This window comes from Chelonoidis abingdonii, chromosome 22 (assembly GCF_003597395.2).
Source record: "Chelonoidis abingdonii isolate Lonesome George chromosome 22, CheloAbing_2.0, whole genome shotgun sequence".
In the NCBI taxonomy this organism is placed as follows: Eukaryota; Metazoa; Chordata; order Testudines; family Testudinidae; genus Chelonoidis; species Chelonoidis abingdonii.
In genome coordinates, this window is record NC_133790.1 from 20,288,319 (window position 1) to 20,310,463 (window position 22,145).

The window sequence follows — 22,145 nt, forward strand, 5'->3', positions numbered from 1 at the left end:
CCATAGCGGCGCCACTCTAGGGGGCGACCTGCCGGCCCGCTTGAGTTGCTAGGGTAAAAGTTTCCGACGAACGTGCACGCGCGGCGCGTACACCTACTGGAATGGATATGAGCAAGCACTCGAAGAAGAACCGCTTAAATGGCCTATTTAGACCTTATTCTTTTAGCACAAACCAATATGCTTCAGATAACATTATTCCCAGTTAGGGTTGTATTCTCTGAATATTCAAACTAAATAACAATTAAGAAGCTCATGCCAAATTTGGCAGCCTGATCAATGTAGATTGAATCAACAGTTTTTGTTTAAACAGAGCCCTATATACTAGGCTAACTATAGATTCAACATTTGAAACACTTCTGTGCCAGGACATATACATATGTTCCCCATGGAAAATGCTGTTACATAGTTATTCTTATGGAACAGATTTGTAGATAAACATGTAATGTTAAAAGCCTGGCTATGCTTTGCAATACAGTACAAGACTCATTTTATATAGCATGTCTTACTAACTACATCCCAAAATGTTTTGAGTTAAACAGCAGCAGAAGGGGAACAAAATGAAAATGTGTAGAGAAAAGGTGTGTACTACCAGGTAGTTCCCTTTAGAGGAAGGAAGGGACTAGACCCTAATGGCTGGCAAAGTAGAGCCCATTTCCAAGGGTAAAAACAAGAGAGCACAGAGGACTAGAAAAGAACAAAATAATGATGATACCTGTCGCCTTTGGCAATGGTGATAACACCTTACTTTTCATCTGCACATCGCAAAGGGCTTTAGACCCAGTAGAGCTCAGAGGAATAGAAGAATTTGGCTCTGGTAATGGCACACAGATGTTTCCTCTTGTTCTCTCTACCAATGATGAGAGGAGGAAGTATCTTTCTATTCTCATATTTAAAATTTGGAGTGGATCAGAAACGTGGATGGATGGAGCAGGGAAGGTTTGGTTGTTTTTAAATTCTGTGTTTGCAATACAGCTGAGGGGTAAATCTTTATGTTATGCCTGGAAGAGAGAAAGTCTTGTTTTACTTTCAAGGGAGTTTGATCTGGAGAGGCCTTTAGGGTACAACACTTATGATTTACTGTTCATAAACAAACTGCAGATTCAAGGTACCAGTACTCCATCCTACCTGGACTGAAATCCTTTTTCCTGTCAGCTTGTCACAGTGGCAGTCAGATCCACATAGTGACAGCCATGCTGCAGACAACATTTGATTTAATGTCTGCTACCTTACTTCTAAGCAAAGATATGTAGATAATTTTGTAATATACAATAATTTTCCTTGCACTGGGTAAGATTTAGCCTTAATCTGGTCCTGTGGCCAATTTTTCTGCTTTTGGCATGGGACTATGGGCTTTTGGAAGAATGTTTATATCTGAAAGTATCTGTAGTGAATAATACATACTTTCAGAGTGAAGAGGTGAGTATGGCAGACAAGGATGCAAGACCATGAGGTAATGTAGGTTTATGACAAGCTGATGGAGCATTGCCTTTTCTTTTCAGATTCAGTATCGGGGATTGTTTCAAATGATCTTAGTGCTGGGAATTGGTGGAAGTTTCCCATTTGGGTTCCATATTTCTGTGATCAACTACCCTTCCCTGGTAAGCAGAGACTCCCCAGAGGGAGAGTTCACATGGTGGAGGGGTCTGGGCTAATGATACTCTCAAAACTTGCTGAGCATTTCAACAAACTCCATTGCCATTTCTTCAAATATCCATTTTGATCCATAATGAAAAGTAAATGTCATGTGAGTAAAGCACCTTAAACCCAACAGGACACTTTAGGAAAAAAAAAAAGATTGTTAGCCCAATAGCATAAGGAATATTCTTTCTTGCAATTTAAAATGAGCGACAACCAAAATGACTTTCCTACATTTCAGAACTGATTTGCCAAAATATTGGGAGGTATTTATGTGATTATACGCTAAGCTTCAGGGGACTACCTGGTACAATCAATTTGTGTGCAAGCCTTTCATCTCTAAAGACCTGGGTTTTAAGTTCTCCCTTATGAAACGAGTGAAATCAAATGGGCTTGTAAAGCCACTACACCAAAGCACAATTTTGCAGTCTCTGCTTAAAGGTAAAAAACTTAAATCCTCTTTTAAAGGGGGGTTAAAAAATTGTTTTGGAAACAAAACTCAGTAACCATATTCATTTAGGAGGTCATCAAGAGACCGGCAGGAGGCTCAATTATCACTAAAATGAAAGGTGTTTCTTTGGTGTAGCTCTGAAAAATGTACACTTCCTCATAGCTCAAGTCCACAAACCTACATCTGTGTTGTGAATTTACAAAGAGATAATGTGGTCAGCTTCATCAAGTCTCAAAGGATAAAGATTTTTCCTTAGATTTATGAAGTGTCTAGAGTAAAAGCCTTCCCTTGAGCCTGCTGAGGGCACTTTTTCCTAATGTGCTAACAGAAACACCCTCTTAACATTTCACAACTAAAAAGGTGCTGCAACAGGCTCATTACTGATTCCAGAGTAATGTGAGAAGGATTCCTGATAGAAACCCGTGGTGCAAGCTTCTTGTGTAGAGAAAAGTTAGCTTTTTTTTTTTTTTTTTTTTTACACAGATCGGATTTCTACTCTGTCACTAGAAGTAACATTTTAACTAGCATGTCTTCCAACTGAACAGCAAGTTGGGCACGCTGTATAATTTTCATTCACTCACCGAAATTTGCATTAAAAGGGTGAGGAGACTAAACTTTTGAATATGTAACTGGTTTTTCAAAACAAAATTACATCTTTTTTAAAAAGTGAAAAAAGTTTTTTAAGAGTATCAATTTTTCTTCTTTGTTAATTGCACTTGAGTGAGCTGTATGAAGGAAGGAAAAAATCTGCTGTAAATGAGGCTAGTATCCCAGAAATGTCAGAAAACTAAAGTAATCTCTCGCATTAGAGAAAAGAGTTTCTGCTGGTGAAAAATATCTATTGGCATTCCATCCTTCATCTGTGAGTTTAATCAACCATGGCTGTGTACAGACACTGCAGTCATCAGTGGGGAATGAACACCACTTCAACTAAAGCTTTGAGACAGTACAACTCCTCTGCATACACAAGTAGGCAGTTACAGTCCCTGCGGCCAGCTTGTAGCATGAAATATGATCACATGCCTACAGCAGTATGTTTCATGCACTACAGTAGCTCAGTGTCAGGAATGATGGCCTCCAGGTGGGCATAGGATCAGCTAGCTAACCTCAGCTAAATCCCCTAATTGGCCAGATCAGCCTGATTGGCTGAGTGCTGTTGCCAGGACAGCTCTTCAACTCAGCAGTAGCACTGGGCTGTGGCAGCTGCTCTATCCACTTCCCCACAGCTGCAATCTCTCTTCTATCTGCTTTGCTCCCTCCCAGTCCTGTCTCTGCCCTCCTCCTCCTGGCTCCCACCTCCAGCTCTAACCCTGGCTTGGCTCCTGGCTCCCTGCTATTAAACCTGACCACGCACATCCGTCATGCTATCAGTGTTGCCGTATCTCATGATATTATCACAAGTCTCATGAGATTTGATCTTAAAACCATAGCTCCAGAAATCATGTGATTACATTACAATTTCAGCTTCCATTTAAAAAGAAGTGTTTAGCCCTCCTTCCCTAAATTATATTCCAAATCTCATGGTTTTTAAACCAATCTTATGATTTGGGGGGGGAGCTGACTCATGATTTTTCAATAGTTGGGACTGGCAATACAGCTAACTCATCCTGAGCGCAAGGTCTACAACAGTTCAAGTCCCATTCAGCAACAAACAATGGCCAAATATATAAAGAAACCAAAGACTAAACCCTGGACCTTCATTACTAAAAGCACATAGCTCTGATACTTGGACTAAAGGGAAGGTCCTTCCGTTGTAATAGACTGTTCTGGTTGCTGGATCTAGCCAATTAGGAGGAGATATGATAAACCACACTAAGCCAGTTTATTACATCAGAGTTTCCCAAGGCTTCCTGAAATTTCTACCTTTCAGAGATGGCTTCATAAAAAGCCTTGACAGGATTATAAAGAAAATAAACTCCGAGTGCATTTTCTAACTTTGAAAGTGTCTTGAACATCTAAACTTACAAAAAGTTTAGTTGAAAATTTGACAAAGTACACAAATAACTTTAGCTAATTTGTTTTGACAGTGAAGGTTACTTTTTAAAAGACGTCCAAGACTACAACAATGGATCAAAGTTGAAGCACAGTAACAGAATAGTATGAGGAAAGTCCATATTTACTATTAATTAAAAATCTAATCTTCTCTTTCAGCACATTAGGACGTTTATCAATGAAACCTGGATAGAGCGATATGGCTATCCCCTCCATCATGAGACCATCAAGTTGTTGTGGTCCTTCATTGTGTCTGTTTATGGTATAGGAGGAGTGCTAGGGAGCCTATTCTGTGGCTTTCTTACTACAAGATATAGAAAGTAAGTATTTCTTTTCATATCTTGATAATCAAGGCATGTGGGGAAAAATGTACTAGCAAAGCACATACAATCAACTATTCTTGTTCCATAGTCTGACCATATATACTCATATTAAATTGCTTTAATTTGCTTTCATAGCCACCCAGTGTAAGCAGTAACCAGGCTTTCATTCAATGCATTTAAATAGTATGCTGATAATGAAGTGTGGTCCCTTCTGAAGATGCACTTACCAGCACTCCATTGACTAGTGCCTTGTGGGGAAGTAACATATTGCACAGTTTCCTCACATCAACATCACATATGTCTCCAGTACAGAATTTCCAAGATCTACAAACCCAGAATCAGAAGCCATGCATATTCATTCAAACACAGGTTTCCTAGGAACTGTTACAATCAGTTTCCACACTTGGACCAGCCTGAATTCAACTTCTGAGAGATGTAGCTTAAACACTCAAGTGTAAAACTGAAACATTAAAGTGCTTGCTTAAAATAAGTCAGATTCCCAAAGTGTATTCATTCTGGAGTGAATGTTGTATTAAAGAATTATTAGTACCTATTCTAATGAAAACCTGAAACTGAAAAGAAAGTTAACTTTACCTATAGTTCTGTATAAGAGACTTCTCCATTGTTAGTAATGTCCTCTATTAACAGTCTGTCTCAAAGTAACTCCACCATAGATGGAGAAAGGATTCCTCATGCATCTGGCATATTCTCAGTATCTTTTGTGTAACACCAATAAGTTCATTTGCAGAGAAATTGGCAGACAAATCTACTGGTGTGTTCCACTTAAAGATCTGCTCTGCCACCCTCTGATCCAGAGGCCCCTCCTATGGATCTCAACCATCTTAGCCTGACTGCAATTGTTCTTTTCTGCCAGATAAGTGCCACCAAGAAGTTTCTTGTGGGACATTGCCTAATCCCACACTTGAAGGCCTCCTGACACTCAGGGCCGGCTCCAGGCACCAGCTTATCAAGCAGGTGCTTGGGGCGGCAACTCCGGAGTGGGGCGGCACTTTCAGGTATTCGGTGGCAATTCAGCAGAGGGGCCCTCACTCCAGCTCGGAGCGAAGGACCTCCCACTGAATTGAGGGTTGGGGGATGAGGGGGGGTTTGGCTGCTTGGGGCGGCAAAACCCCTGGAGCCGGCCCTGCTGACACTAGAAGCAAGATCCTGCTCCTCTCCACTTGTTTATGTAAACCTTGGTAGCCTAGCTGCCTGAATCAGAACCATTTTTTAGGTATAAGGTCTCTGTATGCTCCTAATGCATACAAGATCACATTCATCTTGAGAGCTGTTATGTGTAGCAACTGGCCTTGGAGATACCAACAACTTTGAGTGAAAAGCTACTCCACACAGGCTCCTTTTCACAAGTGCATCCAGAGTTATAATCTGAATCAGATGAATCTGCAAGACCTTCCCAAGAATGCTGAACGTCTCTGGACAGTAATCCAGCCAGTGTGTTTCAGAAACCACTAGCTACCCAGATGCAAAAGTCTGAGACATCAGGGTGCACTGAGGTGACATGCCGTGGTCACCACTTACTACTGCAGTCATCAGGCCTAAAATTTACAACATAGTCTTTACTGAAGCCTCTCTTTGGTATATCCTTTCTGCCAGATCCACAAGTGCCTTGGATCCTCTACTCTGGCAAGAATGCCTCATAATAAGTCATATAGAGTCAAATTGTTTCTGTATAACAAGCTAGTACTTTGGATATGGCACCATGAATTCTAGTGACTTCAGTACCCCAATGCTTGTACCCCCAACATATTGTCCTTGATCAGCCTGTTCGAGTACGACTACACATGAACTCCCATCCTACAGAAAACCTGACATATGCCAAGTACTTATAAATGCACATGCTGCCAAGGTACGTTCACAAAGTAAAAGTTCTTGAATTCTGAAAGCGAAGAATCGTTTAATTTCTCCTGGAAATATCCAGTTTTGGTCTCCATTTAAAGCAGGGGTTCTCAAACTGGGGGTTGGGACCCCTCAGGGGGTTGTGAGGTTATTATGGGGAGGTCACGAGCTGTCAGCCTCCACCCTAAACCCCGCTTTGCCTCCAGCATTTATAATGGTGTTAAATATATAAAAAAGTATTTTTAATTTATAAAGGAGAGTTGCACTTGGAGGCTGGCTATGTGAAAGGGATCACCAGGACAAACATTTGAGAATCACTGATTTAAACCATAGATTCATAGACTCTAGGACTGGAAGGGACCTCGAGAGGTCATCAAGTCCAGTTCCCTGCCCTCATGGCAGGACCAAATACTGTCTAGACCATCCCTGATAGACATTTATCTAACCTACTCTTAAATATCTCCAGAGATGGAGATTCCACAGCCTCCCTAGGCAATTTATTCCAGTGTTTAACTACCCTGACAGTTAGGAACTTTTTCCTAATGTCCAACCTAAATCTCCCTTGCTGCAGTTTAAGCCCATTGCTTCTTGTTCTATCATTAGAGGCTAAGGTGAACAAGTTTTCTCCCTCCTCCTGATGACACCCTTTTAGATACCTGAAAACTGCTATCATGTCCCCTCTCAGTCTTCTCTTTTCCAAACTAAATAAACCCAATTCTTTCAGCCTTCCTTCATAGGTCATGTTCTCAAGACCTTTAATCATTCTTGTTGCTCTTCTCTGGACCCTCTCCAATTTCTCCACATCTTTCTTGAAATGCGGTGCACAGAACTGGACACAATACTCCAGTTGAGGCCTAACCAGCGCAGAGTAGAGCGGAAGAATGACTTCTCGTGTCTTGTTTACAACACACCTGTTAATGCATCCCAGAATCACGTTTGCTTTTTTTGCAACAGTATCACACTGTTGACTCATATTTAGCTTGTGGTCCACTATGACCCCTAGATCTCTTTCTGCCATACTCCTTCCTAGACAGTCTCTTCCCATTCTGTATGTGTGAAACTGATTGTTCCTTCCTAAGTGGAGCACTTTGCATTTGTCTTTATTGAACTTCATCCGGTTTACCTCAGACCATTTCTCCAATTTGTCCAGATCATTTTGAATTTTGACCCTGTCCTCCAAAGCAGTTGCAATCCCTCCCAGTTTGGTATCGTCCGCAAACTTAATAAGCGTACTTTCTATGCCAACATCTAAGTCGTTGATGAAGATATTGAACAGAGCCGGTCCCAAAACAGACCCCTGCGGAACCCCACTTGTTATACCTTTCCAGCAGGATTGGGAGCCATTAATAACTACTCTCTGAGTATGGTTATCCAGCCAGTTATGCACCCACCTTATAGTAGCCCCATCTAAATTGTATTTGCCTAGTTTATCGATAAGGATATCATGCGAGACCGTATCAAATGCCTTACTAAAGTCTAGGTATACCACATCCACCGCTTCTCCCTTATCCACAAGACTCGTTATCCTATCAAAGAAAGCTATCAGATTGGTTTGACACGATTTGTTCTTTACAAATCCATGCTGGCTATTCCCTATCACCTTACCACCTTCCAAGTGTTTGCAGATGATTTCTTTAATTACTTGCTCCATTATCTTCCCTGGCACAGAAGTTAAACTAACTGGTCTGTAGTTTCCTGGGTTGTTTTTATTTCCCTTTTTATAGATGGGCACTATATTTGCCCTTTTCCAGTCTTCTGGAATCTCTCCCGTCTCCCATGACTTTCCAAAGATAATAGCTAAAGGCTCAGATACCTCCTCTATTAACTCCATTAAATCATGTCACAAAGGAACAGTAATTGCTGTACCACACCTGCAGTTAACATATTTAAGAAGTTATGTGTTTGTGTGTTGGATAAATAATAGCAAATACATTAATCAAAACCAGTACAGGAGATACTCACTTCATACTATTCTTTCTATGTTTTTACAGAAAGAAGTGTCAGATTGTCACTAACCTGATCATGCTAGTAGCTGCACTTTTCATGGCCTTCTGTAAAATGGCCAAGTCCTTTGAGATGATTCTGATTGGGCGCTTCCTCTATGGCATTGGTGCAGGTATGATCTCTGGATGCATCAAAAGGGAGTCTCCTTGCTGTCCCAGTACAGTCTCCTTTCATTATTATTATTAATATTCTTTTAGAATTATTTTATATTACCCACCAAGTATACTTGGCATGTCACAGAAGACACTGAAACATAACAGCTGATTGAAGGTGCAGGGAATGGAAATGAATGGTGGAAAGAGCATGGGATGAGAGGGTTAATATTTTCCTCAATTTAATTGCCATATCTCTTCTTTCCTGTCTAAGGTTTCTCTCTCACTATACATCCTCAGTATGTAGGAGAGATTTCACCCAAGAAGCTGCGTGGATTTTCAAACGCCACTCTCTCTGTATTTCTGACACTAGGAAAAGTCTCAGGGCAGATTTTTGGACTAAGGTAAAACAAAATCATCTACCACCTTTCTATGCAACATCAGAAGCTGGTCTTAAGTCTTTTAAAAAAAAAAAAAAAACACCCTCTAAAATCCTCAGTAAGTCCTCTCATCTTCACACTTAAATGTTTTATCTTAAGCCAGTAGACAGTATTTGACCAAATCTGAGATTTCCATGTTTAAGACATTGGACACAGAAAAATACAAGTAATTAACCATAATCTGACATTTTTTTTCCTCTATAGATTTGCTACCAATTGGCTTACCTTAAAACTTCCTGAGGTTTATTTGAAATATCTTGAGATCTAGCACATGGGACCACATTTGAGATGCGCAGCATATTAGAAAGTTACTCAGTTCAAAATTAGCATCACAATCTCATAAAAACTTGCTAAAGTTCATTGTGAGACCTAATGATTATCATTAGAAAGTTTTCCAAAGTGCTGCTGAGTTTCACAAAGTTTTCCAGATTGTTGACTCAGTTACCCTGCTGCAATGCTCTCACCACTGGAATTTGGCCCATTTGCTGTCTCTCTACTTATCATTCAGAAAAAGTTATTGAATGTTAATGCAATGGTTTGATCATGACTGCACTTTTACATGTACTCTCCAGAGAGCTCTTAGGAAATGAATCATTGTGGCCATTGTTGTTGGCTTCTACTGGACTCACAGCACTGATTCAATTGATTATGCTCCCATTCTTCCCTGATTCCCCATCCTACCTTCTGATACAGAAGGGTAATGAGGATGCCTTCATGAAAGGTAAAGTACTTACTCCGCTCATTTCAGTAAATCATCTAATTTGTTGGAGTGTTAGCCATTGTAAGCAAGGGGAGTAGAGCCCAAGTCTCCCATTACCTGAGTAAAACTCTGCTCTTAATGTTCATTTTTATTAAATAAATTTTTTTTAATCGCTACATTTAAGTCAATTCAATATTAATGTGAGATGACATACTGACAGCCCCGAAGACAAAACTCTTCTAGCTATCTACAGAACAAGCACAAGAGTAGACTTCCACACATTGCTCCGACAGCATACACCAACTCATGATGTGGTGAAATCAACTAAGGACAGGAGACTAATTAAATCTCTGTGATTCAGACAGGATAAAAGGATTTGTTAATACACAGTGATGGAGATGAGCTGATAGTTTAATCTATTTCATTTTTTCTCCTGCACAGCCATTAAGCAGCTCTGGGGTGAAGGAGATCATCAGGCAGAGATTGATGACATATTGAAGGAAAAGGCTGCAATGAAAAGCACCAAAAACTTGCGCGTCCTGGAACTATTTAAAGAACGATCCTTGCGCTGGCAATTGTACATTTTGGTCACTGTCATGACCACCTTGCAGCTCAGTGGCGTCAATGCAGTTGAGTGTTTGCCCTGTGTAAAAACTCAGAGTCATTGTTAGATAGCATTAAAAAAAGCCTAGTTATTTGTTACACTATTATATTCTATAACACATGTTATGCAGGAAGTCAGACTAGATGATCATAATAGTCCCTTCTGGCCTTAAAATCTGAGAATCTTGGTCCTCTTCTTCCTGATCAATGGGTCCCTGGTTGTTGCCATTACAATTCTGCTCTGACTCTTCTAGTATGGAATCCTGACTGGTGGAGCTGGCAAACTTGCTAACGCAAAAAGACAGCATAGGCCACTCACTCAGACATGAGGGATCCTCCCCAGAATTGCTAACAAGCAGTATTGGAAGCAGGTATCCAATGCCCAATTCTAGGGTCACTCTCCACCAATAAAGGAGATGGACAAAGACACACCATTGTTGCACCTCATTCTATGTCAAAACATTGCTGACCCATCCCATAGGTTGGAGTCTGCTGGGGAGGTCAGAGGTGCTGAAGGCTAGAATCTGAAAACAGAGACAAGGATGAAGCTTTTCATGCAGGTACATGAAGATCTAAGAATATGTAATCCTCCAAAAGCAGCAAGAGGGACATGTGCATAATTTTGAATTATCAGTGTGCGAAGCTAGAAAGCTCTGGTTGTAGAGACAGGAATGGATAGAGCAGACAGAACTTCACTTGTACAAGGAGCTTATGGCATGGTATCACATGTACAGTGAGAACTACATGGCACCAAAATGCTTTATCAGTGAACTGCCTCTGTGGATGCAGGCAGCCCACCCATCAGTAAATTTGCTTCATATTAGAATAATTTTTGTCTGATTTCTGCCTCACATCTGAGGAGTTTCACAGCACACCTCCAAGAGCCTGTTCACATTATTTTCTCTCTACCTTTTTCAGATCTATTTCTACTCTTTTGAAGTGTTCCGTACAGCCAGGTTCGAAGAAGATCTCATCCCCTACATATCACTAGGAATTGGGATGTGTGAATGCCTATCATCTATAGTGTGTGTAAGTCTCACCAAACCGGAGTTTGTAGGAAGAAAGGAATGTGTTTAGAGAGAGCCATTTTTTTAAAATGTGTGGCTTTGGCAGAGGGGAGCTAGGGAAGAGAATTACTCCTTTGTGTAAACGAACCAAGAAATTTCCTCCTACTTCTAAGCCACATGAAGCTGTGAAAGGCAGCCCTTCTCCCCAGTTAACTTTGTATTGCTGAATGTCTTTGTCCTCATTTTTACTCTGTGAAATACGTTTCGCATCGTGCTTTAACCAATCGTGATTTTGTGCAGATAACTGCTTTGTGAATAGATCGGAAGAGAAAGGGGCACAGGTCCAATGGCCTCTAAAGGGCAAAATAGTGGAGCTGTGTGAAATTTTGGATTGATACAAAATTGCGCAGTTTGACACAGATCTGCACGTAACAAAGAACTTTATGTCATTTGCCAAGAAGCTGGTGCATGTCCGTCATCACTGTCGTTTTGAGCAAAAAGATGTTATCGCCCGCAGGGAATAGATGTCAATTGGCTGTACACTTTCCCTATTCAGAGGCAGAAAAAGTTACCAGCTCCCACAATGAAGGAGACTAAAGTCCATGAACTATTTTATCCCCTCAATTTTTAAGGAATTGCAGTGGAGGCTCTGGGACGTAGAAGCCCTTCAAGAACACCTACTTTCTGTCTTAATTTCTGGGGTAAGCCTCAGGATTGAACTACCTATGTGTTGACTTATGACCTTTTCTCATGATACAAGATAATAATATAATTATTCTTGTAAGTAGGGCAGATATATATATTTCATGTCTGCACACACTGCATTCTTGCCTAAAAATGGATTATCTCTAGATATCCAAGGATCAAAACTGATGTACAATGATTAAAGTAAAATATACCTCTTCCCCATGGTTTTAAGGAAGAGATATTCAAGTAGAAAAATATCTCAACAGGAGATGCTGAAGTAAAGCAGAATCAGTCCAACCATACTGTATAAATTAAATCTTTCTGGTCTAAAGGTACAGTTCCCAGTACAGGTGATAAACTGAAATGTCAATACAATTCATCTGATCTTTAGAGAGTCTCATCTGTTTGTATTAACTGAGTAGGACTTCTGAGAAGAATGTTAGGAGCATGAGAAGTAATCAGTTCATTTGGAGTTGGAACTAACTATATTTGTGATGTTGTGTTTTCCAGAGCTCCCTTATTGAGCGATTTGGCAGGAGGATGCTGTTGTGCGGAGGATATGTACTAATGATTTTTGTGTTAGCACTCCTCACGATGACTCTCTCCCTGCAGGTAAGGAGATTTCCTAATTGGTACTTTTCCACCATCAACCTCCATTTCTGATCTTTCCTCCTAGGCAAGATTTTTTGCAAGAGAATAACCACCAAAGTGAATTTCATTCACCATGGTGGAAAGCAGGAAGCAGGGCCGGATTTCCAATTAGGCATAGTGGGCACGTAAACATTAAAAGTGGGGCAGTTGCTGAAGGTGCTAGGAGCTTCCCAGACCCTTTCCAATCTCAGCCACCCCGCTGCCTCCTCTGCATGCTGGGGAAGGAGAGGGAGGGCGTGGCTGGTTCCCTATTCACTTGCACAGGCAGAGCTGGAGCACGGCTACCACACTGGGTTGCGGGAGGGACCGATGACACCTAGGGACTGCTCGCCATGGGGAGAGGTACAGTCCTCCACTTGCGCCTCGCCTTGAGCGAGAGGGCTGCATCCTGGCTCGGGCTGGGAGTGCCTTGCATGGCAGAAACGAGGGTACTGAAGATGTTGTGCCTAGGGGCGCATAAGGTGTAAATCTGGCCCTGACAGGGAGCATTCTATTCTACCATATTATTAAAGAGTCTGCTGTCACTTTGCTTTCTCACTCTAGCATCAATTCTTTTGGATGCATTACTTCAGCGTCACTCTGGTCTTCTTGTTCGTTATCTGCTATGGAATTGGACCATGTGAGTACATCTACTTTAGATGATGGTGATGGGGAAACTTTACACCAGGGGTCCCCAACGCGGTGCCCGTGGGTGGGGCATCTAAATGCGCCTGCGTCCCGGCCGGCGGCGGAGCATCCGCCAAAACACCGCAGAAATTTGGAGACGACACCTCTTGATGATGCCACTTGCCGCCAACAAACGACGTCATCAAGAGGCGCCGCCGCCAAAACGCCACAGAAATTCAGCGGCATTTCGGCGGATGCTCCACTGCCGCCACGGTCCTTCGTCTGGCGCCCACCAGATGAAAAGGTTGGGGACCACTGCTTTACACCATACCACTCGAGTGCATCAGAACTGGTGGGTAAAGAATGGAACACCACCGTAACATCTCTAGAGAGCGGCAAGGGAAAGGGGTTTAGCTATCTGAATATATTAACAGAAGGAGACAATGTGTACATAAATGGGAAAAGTGGAAGGAGCACATGAGCACCTCAAGTTTTACTGCTGATCTTTTCCTGGCGTTTAACTCAGAATGTAGTATCTTCCTCCCCCAGAAAATGTGAGACTTAAATCCCAGAGGAAGAATCCCAAAGTACTCTGCTACTAACACAATTCCCCCAACAGAACATTAATAAGTACATTTTTAGCAATCACCTCCTTTGTTAAAATATTGAACTGATGCACTTTCTGCCCATGAAGGAGCATGGATGGAAGAGGCCACAAAAGAGATGTGGATTAACAATGTATTGCACTGATGGTGCATACCAATAAAATATAAAACCACATAGATCACATAAAAATCAGCGAAAATATGCCAAACTGTGCACTACAATCTAGCAGATTAAGAGGCTAATGTATACAAAGTTTGAAAATCTGTTTTTTTTCTCCCTCATTCCTCATTGCAGAAAGGGATGCTATCTGCATCTCACAGATTAAATATCCCATTATTCATTTCAATTTGAAATTAACAAGATCAAGACTTTACATCACAATTTCCATCTATTTAGCTGAGTTAAGACAGGGACCCTGTCAGAGTCCATCAGTACAGTTTCAAAATTCAGGACAGCAAAGTATAATAATAAATACATAGCTGTTATGTAGTACTTGTCATCCATAAATCCCAAAACACTATACAAAGGAGGTGAATATAATTTATCCCCATTTTACAGATAAAAAAATGGAGGCACAGGGAAGCAAACTGACTTTCTGAGTTCACCCAGCAAGTCAGTGGCAGAGAGTACATCTGCACTGCAGTCCAAAGGTATGACTGAAGCATGTGTAGATATACCCAAGCTAGCTTTGATCTCCTTGGGAGGTGGGGGAGAGTGCTGTGAAGCCATGGCAGCAGCATGGACTGTACAGTCTGCCTGGGATCCTGGGTATGTACTTGAGTGTAGCTCATGCTACCACCTGTGCTGCCACAGCAACACTGCTATTGTCATTCAAGCTAGCTAGATGAAAGCTAGTTGAGGTACGTCTACTCATGCTACAGTCACTCCTGATTGCAGAGTACACATACCGTGAGTCCCTAGCCCACATCTCCCTACAAGGCAACCCAACGCTTCCCTGAGTTTTTGCACACTGTCTGCAGCAGTGCCACTGCCAAGGTTCTGGGACTGGGAATCAAGTTCTTTTGTTGTAGTAGAGGACACTAACCACAGAGATCACTGGGACAGACTTACTATTATTTTCTACTAGGCATTGTCAGTGTGAGGGTCTTTGCAGAGGCAAGTGAATTAATTACTAAAGAAACATCTCTTCTCCAGCTGGAGCCACTGTATCCATAATGACTGAAATCTTCAGCCAGTCATTCAGACCATCAGCCTTTCTGATTAATGGATGCATCAGCTGGACGTGGCTCTTTGTCCTTGGAATGATTTTCCCCTACATCGTGGTAAGTGATTCTATGATCCAACTTCTTCGGGATGCCATCTGGCCGAGGGCACAGGAACACGTAGGTATAGTACAAATGAATGCAATGTAAGGACTCTAATTAAAGCTGGTGGCACACTGGTCATCAAATCATGGCAAAATGTATATACAACATCTGTACAAGGAGTTCTATGTATATATACTGAAAATAATGTTCTTAAGATCTGTGACTAGGGATTGGTCACTAGAAAGGTGAAAAACAGGTTTTCTTTTAGGCAAGAAAGGTTTATCTATCTGTTGGTTTACATGTAAATTAGGTACTCTGTGATTCACAGAGGTTTACATTCATTTACAGTGTGAGCCAAATACTAAGGTCTGGTCTACACTACGCGTTTATATCGAATTTAGCAGCATTAAACCAATTTTACACTGCACCCGTCCACACAATGAAGCCCTTTATATTGATATAAAGAGCTCTTAAAACCGATTTCTGTACTCCTCCCTGACGAGGGGAGTAGCGTTGAAATCAGTATTGCCATGTCGGATTAGGGTTAGTGTGGCCGCAATTCGACGGTATTGGCCTCCGGGAGCTATCCCACAGTGCACCATAGTGACCTATCTGGAAAGCCATCTGAACTCGGATGCATTGGCCAGGTAGAAGGAAAAGCCCCGCGAACTTTTGAATTTCATTTCCTGTTTGGCCAGCATTGAGAGCTCACCAGCACAGATAACAATGCAGTCTCCTGAGAATCGAAAAAGAGCTCCAGCATGGAACGCACAGGAGGTACTGGATCTGATCGCTGTATGGGGAGAGGATTCCGTGCTAACAGAACTCCATTCCAAAAGACGAAATGAGAAAATATCTGAAAAAACTTCCAAGGCCATGATGCAGAGAGGCCACACCAGGGGCTCAGTACAGTGCCGTGTGAAAGTTAAGGAGCTGAGACAAGCCTACAGAAAACCAAAGAAGCAAATGGAAAGTCCGGGGCAGGGCCAAAAACATGCCGCTTCTATGCTGAGCTGCATGCAATTCTAGGGGGGTCTGCCACCACTACCCCACCCCTGTCCATGGATTCCGAGATGGGGGTGGTAATCGCAGCCATGGCTGAGGATTCTGCGGATGGGGAAGATGAGGAGGAAGAGGAGGACGAGCTTGTAGAGAGCACACAGCACTCCGTTCTCCCCAACAGTCAGGAGTTTTTTCTCACCCTGATGGAATTACCCTCCCAGCCCTCCCAAGCAACTATCCCAGACAATGAAGCCATGGAAGGGACCTCTGGTGAGTGTACCTTGTAAATATAAGACATGGTTTAAAAGCAAGCATTTTTTAATGATTCATTTGCCCTGAGGACTTGGGATGCATTGAGTCTTGTAACTTGGTTGGCACCTGGAAGTAGAATCTTCCCAGCTAATAGCTCAGACATTGTCTGTCAAGGACCCCCAACATGTTTAGTGGGAAGTTATTTATTTGGAGCTATTATGTTGCCTTCCAAACAGCCCTGCTGCTCAGCTAAACCAATGTATGCATACAGTAAACATCCCAATAATCCAATATAGTCACACATTTACTATCTCATAACCAGCTCACATACAATCCCGGTGATTGCTGGCATTCAAGCAACATCCGTTCTTTATCTCGCTGTGTTATCCTCAGGCGAGTGATATCGTTCATGGTAACCTGGTTGAAATTCAGGAATTTAAGTAAGGGGACAGAGATGGCCATTCCTACTGGGCTGTTTGCCTGTGGCTTAAAAGAAATCCTTCCCTGCAGGTAGCCAAGCAGGGGGAAGGGGGGGGCGCAATTGGCGCTGAGCTTTTCTGCATTTGGCTAGCAGAGATCTTTTCTGCTACCAGCCACGCGGTTGGCAGGGGAGAAAGGGGGGTGTTTAGCAGTGATCTTCCATGATACCAGCCATGGGGTGGTTTCTGCTGCTGCACGTTAACAGGAAAGAAGCAGCACTCAACGGGCTTTGCTTGCTATTTGGGAAAGGAGGGCGCTGGATAGATGAAGGCTGCAGAAGACGAAAGACAATGGCTTACCATGGCCGCATGCAAGCCGAATTCTGCTGCCCAGACCTGCGTTTGTGATCTGTAACACCAAAGCCGCAGACACTCAATATTAAGATGCAAAATGCGACCTTGTAGTGAAAACACGTGCTGTGTAAGGTGAATAGTGTTGTTCACCGTGAAAGAGTATGACCATTGTTCTCTAAAATGTATCTTTTTAACTACTTCTCTCCCTTTTTCCCCCCTCTCTCATGCAGCTGCAAATTTTTCAAGCCTCCCTACTCCGTCCCGAAGGCTATCTATCTCAGATAAGGAGGCGGAAAAAAAAAAGATGTGAGAAGAAATGTTTTCAGAAATTTTGGAAGTGACCCACAATGAAAGAGCTCATCTGAAGGAGTGGAAGGATGTGGTAGCAAAGTACAGGAAAGGTTCCAGTGACCATGAGGACAGGAGGGACCAACATGAGGACAGGAGGGACGAACGTGGGGACAGGAGGGATGCTCAAGACGAGAGGAGAGATGTTCGAGATGAGAGGTGGCGGCAGGAAGATCAGCAGTGGCAGGATGCAACTCTAGGGCCTCTGCGTGATCAAATTGACATGCTCCGGTGTATGGTGGAGCTTCAGGAACAGTAGCAGGATCACAGAGTGCCGCTGCAGCCTCTTCCCCCCTCACCTTCCCCCCTCACCATGTTCCTTAGCCTCCTCACCCGCCAGACGAGTAAGAACTCATGGGGGTAGGCTCCGTGCACCTGCCCACTCCACCCCAGTGGACAGCCCAACCAAAAGGCTCTCATTATTATGAAATTTTTTTAGTGGCCTTTTCTCCCTACTATCCTCCTCCCAAACCCACCTGGGCTACCTTGTCAGTTCTCTCCCTCTTTTTTAATGATTAATAAAGAATACATGATTTTTAAATGAGAGTGACTTTATTTCCTTAGAAAGCAAGCTGTGATCAAAGGGGGGTGGGTGGCTTACAGGGAATGAGTCAATCAAGGGGGGGGTTTCATCAAGGAGAAAAACACAACAGTCACACTGTACCCTGGCCAGTGATGAAACTGGTTTTCAAAGCTTCTCTAATGCGCACCGCTTCCTGGTGTGCTCTTCTAATCGCCCTGGTGTCTGGCTGTGCGTAATCAGCGGCCAGGTAATTTTGCCTCAGCCTCCCACCCCGCCATAAAAGGTCTCCCCCTTACTCTCACAGAGATTGTGGAGCACACAGCAAGCAGCAATAACAATGGGGACATTGGTTTGGCTGAGGTCTGAGCGAGTCAGTAATGTGCGCCAGCGCGCTTTAAACGCCAAATGCACATTCTACCACCATTCTGCACTTGCTCAGCCTGTAGTTGAACAGCTCCTGACTACTGTCCAGGCTGCCTGTGTATGGCTTCATGAGCCATGGCATCAAGGGGTAGGCTGGGTCCCCCAGGATAACATACAGGCATTTCAACATCCCCAACTGTTATTTTCTGGTCTGGGAAGTAATTCCCTTGCTGCAGCCGTTTAAACAGAGTAGTGTTCCTGAAGACGCGAGCGTCATGAACCCTCTCAGCCTCCCACCCAGCCATAAAGGTCTCCCCCTTACTCTCACAGGGATTGTGGAGCACACAGCAAGCAGCAATAACAATGGGGACATTGGTTTGGCTGAGGTCTGAGTGAGTCAGTAATGTGCGCCAGTGCGCCTTTAAATGGCCAAATGCACATTCTACCACCTTTCTGCACTTGCTCAGCCTGTAGTTGAACAGCTCCTGACCACTGTCCAGGCTGCCTGTGTATGATTTCATGAGCCACGGCATCAAGGGGTAGGCTGGATCCCCCAGGATAACGACAGGCATTTCAACATCCCCAATTGTTATCTTCTGGTCTGGGAAGTAATTCCCTTGCTGCAGCCGTTTAAACAGAGTAGTGTTCCTGAAGACACGAGCGTCATGAACCCTTCCTGGCCATCCCAAGTGGATGTTGGTGAAACATCCCTTGTGATCCACCAGTGCTTGTAGCACCATGGAAAAGTACCCCTTGCGGTTTATGTAGTGGGTGCCCTGGTGCTCCGGTGCCAAGATAGGGATATGGGTTCCATCTATCGCCCCACCACCGCTAGGGAATCCCATGCAGCAAAACCATCCACTATGACCTGCACATTTCCCAGAGTCACAACCTTTCACAGCAGCAGCTTAGTGATTGGTTTGGCTACCTGCATCACAGCAGCCCCCCAGTAGATTTCCCCACTCCAAATTGATTCCCGACTGCCCAGTAGCTGTCTGACGTTGCAAGCTTCCAGAGGGCTATTGCCACTCGCTTCTCAACTGTGACGGCTGCTCTCATCTTTGTATTCTGGTGCTTCAGGGCAGGGGAAACAAGTCACAAAGTTCCATTAAAGTGCCCTTACGCGTACGAAAGTTTTGCAGCCACTGAGAATCGTCCCACGCCTGCAACACTATGCAGTCCCACTAGTCTGTGCTTGTTTCCTGGGCCCAAAATCAGCGTTCAATGGATAGAACCTGCCCCTTTACCAGCAGGATCTCCAACGTGCTGGTTTGAGAGAATTCTATGTCCATGTCCTCATCACTCTCGTCGCCACTCTGCCGTAGCTGCTGCCTCCTCGCCTGGCATTGCAGGTCCCAATTCAGCATTGACTGCACGAGAATGTGTGAGGCGTTTAAAACATCCATGATTGCTGTCTTGAGCTCAAGCAGGGTCCATGTTTGTCGTGGAATGGCGTCTGCACAGTTCACCCAGGAAAAAAGGTGCGAAACAGTTGGCTGCTGCTGCTTTCACGGAGGGAGGGGTGAGGCTGTACCCAGAAGCACCAGCAGCAATGTTTTTTGCCCTATCAGGCACTGGGATCTCAAAGCCAGCATTCCAATGGGCGGGGGAGACTGTGGGAACTATGGGATAGCTATGGGATAGCTACCCACAGTGCAACACTCAGGAAATTGACGCTAGCCTCAGTACATGGACGCACACCACCGAATTAATGTGCTTAGTGTGGCCATGTGCACTCGACTGTATACAATCTGTTTTTAAAAAAACGGTTTCTGTAAAATCGGAATAATCCCGTAGTGTAGACATACCCTCTGAAGGATTGCCAAATCCACAAGGAGGAGATTTACAGGAAGAAATGAACTAGCAGAAGAGAGGCCTATTCAGAAGTAAGGACAGTGAACTTTTGGGGTATAGGCAAGGAGGTACACCTTCATTCCTGCAATCTCTAAGGAGAAACTGCTAGTGGGCTTGATCTTATGAGATGTGATCCCAGCCAAACTGATTGAAAATGCTGGGGAAAATTCCAGGGGGTAAGTGAAACAAGGTGCTGGCCAGGAGATCCTGAAGGGTGGCTCTGAGGCAGAGGCTGAATATGTGCAAAAGTTCAGGGACGATTTAAAGACAATGATAGGAATAGTTCAACAAAACTTCACAAAAAGCCAAGCTGCTCAGAAAATGTAGCAAGCAATCATTTGTTGTGGGGGACTTGGTGCTGATATTACTCCCTGTGAAAAGTTACAAATGCAGAACACGCGGAAGGGACCTTTGGGGGTGCTGGAAAGGATTAATGGTGTTACCAACAATATACTTGGGCCCCACAGCAAGGTTGCTGCACAGACAGTGCATGCAACAAGTTCAAAGTGTAACAACTGAGAAGCCATTGTAAACATGCCATGCTGTTCAGAGGAGGATTCTCAGATTGACCCTCTCATTGACTTGATGGCTGAGTGCCATAGTAACATCTCAATAGGGAGCACTGAGGTGTGTGAAGAGAACCCTAGCTGAAAGGGAAAACGTTATGAGTATGCGCCAGAGTCACTAGCAGGTATTTTCCAGTGGGCCAGGTCTGACTCAAAGTGCTCCATAAGACTACCACTGTGAAGCCACAGCCTGCCCCCAGCAAGGCATATCAGACCACTAGAAAAATGCAGGTGAGAATTCATAAGGAGATAAAAAGCATGCTGAACATGGGGATAATTATAGGGTCAAACAGTCTCTGGACTTCTCCAGTTGTTATGATTCCCAAAAAGGATGTGACCATAAGTTTTTGTGTTGATTACAGAAGGCTTAACACCATCACAGTTCCTGATGCATATCCTATGCCCAGAATTGATGAACGTTAGATGCTCTAGGCAAGGCAAAATATTTAAGAATTCTATACCTAGCAAAAGATTATTAACAAATCCCAATAGAAATGCATAACAAAGTCCACCTGCCTTAATGATTTGGGACTCTATTTTATTTTAAAATTAAAAATTTTCCTCATTCCTAAAATTCAAATCTATGCTGAAGAAGTAAGGGAATAAGAGTCAGAAGGTATTTTTCTTACAAACTTCTCTTATTTCTGTTTTTAGGAAGGCCTCGGACCTTTCTGCTTCCTTATATTTTTGGGGAGCCTTGTGTTCTCAACAATCTTTACCTACCTGTTCCTCCCTGAGACAAAGGGGAAGTCAATCATGGAAATTAAAGGGGAATTTAATAAGTTAAATTTTGGAAAGAAACAACCTGTGAACACAGAAAGTAATTTATCTAAGGAACACACCTTCTGCACCAAACTCTGACTGCTCAGATGGGAAATTTTATGTATTAGAAGGACGGGAACCACTGTTGCAATCAGACTGAAATATAATCCTAAAATGGACTGTTAGCTTTACTGTTTTATTCCTATGTTCATAAAATTATACAGACATGAAAATCCTCATGCTTAAGTCTTATTTTCTCCCAGATAGTCAAACATTTTCAAGGTTACTTAGGTCACTCAATTTGAACGCCAGTCAATCCTGCACCAGGATTCACTAGCACAAGAACTTTACTTAATCAGTTTCCCCTGTTCCTGTGGGTCTTTCATATGGCAACAAAGGAAAGATTTTACAAGAAACAGGAAATGGAACTGTAAAAATAAAAACCACGAGTGGGGCAGTGGGGGACTCAAGAGGATAAAGTCCCTGAAATTACTTGTATGTATTTATTTTGGTTGACTAGATTTCAGGTGGATTATGGCCCTGATTCAAAGCCCATTGAAGTCAATGGGATCAGAGAATCCATTTCTCTTTTCTTGAGAAAGAAAACAAGACTGGATGTTTAAGAAGCAATGGAGACCTTGTAAAATAGCTATTGATAAAGAGGAGGCAAAAGCTAGCTAAAAAAGCATCATTGTAAACAGTTCAGCCAGACTGGATGACCCACATCAAGGGAATTAATTTAGTGTGTTTACCAAACAAGTGAAATTATGATAGAAAGTC

General features: G+C 43.1%; 1 protein-coding gene across 1 annotated transcript in view; it reads left to right on the top strand.

Moving 5' to 3' along the window:
• The window catches only part of LOC116837119 (solute carrier family 2, facilitated glucose transporter member 11-like), a 25,924-nt gene extending 4,460 nt beyond the window's left edge, over positions 1-21,464 (top strand). The window contains exons 2-12 of the mRNA XM_075059908.1: positions 1,500-1,598; positions 4,238-4,398; positions 8,250-8,374; positions 8,629-8,758; positions 9,367-9,515; positions 9,936-10,123; positions 11,016-11,126; positions 12,302-12,403; positions 12,986-13,061; positions 14,810-14,937; positions 21,258-21,464. Of these exons, the coding sequence (XP_074916009.1) occupies positions 1,500-1,598; positions 4,238-4,398; positions 8,250-8,374; positions 8,629-8,758; positions 9,367-9,515; positions 9,936-10,123; positions 11,016-11,126; positions 12,302-12,403; positions 12,986-13,061; positions 14,810-14,937; positions 21,258-21,464 (1,476 nt within the window). The remainder of the gene's footprint in view (positions 1-1,499; positions 1,599-4,237; positions 4,399-8,249; positions 8,375-8,628; positions 8,759-9,366; positions 9,516-9,935; positions 10,124-11,015; positions 11,127-12,301; positions 12,404-12,985; positions 13,062-14,809; positions 14,938-21,257) is intronic.
• Positions 21,465-22,145: the final 681 nt, after the last annotated feature.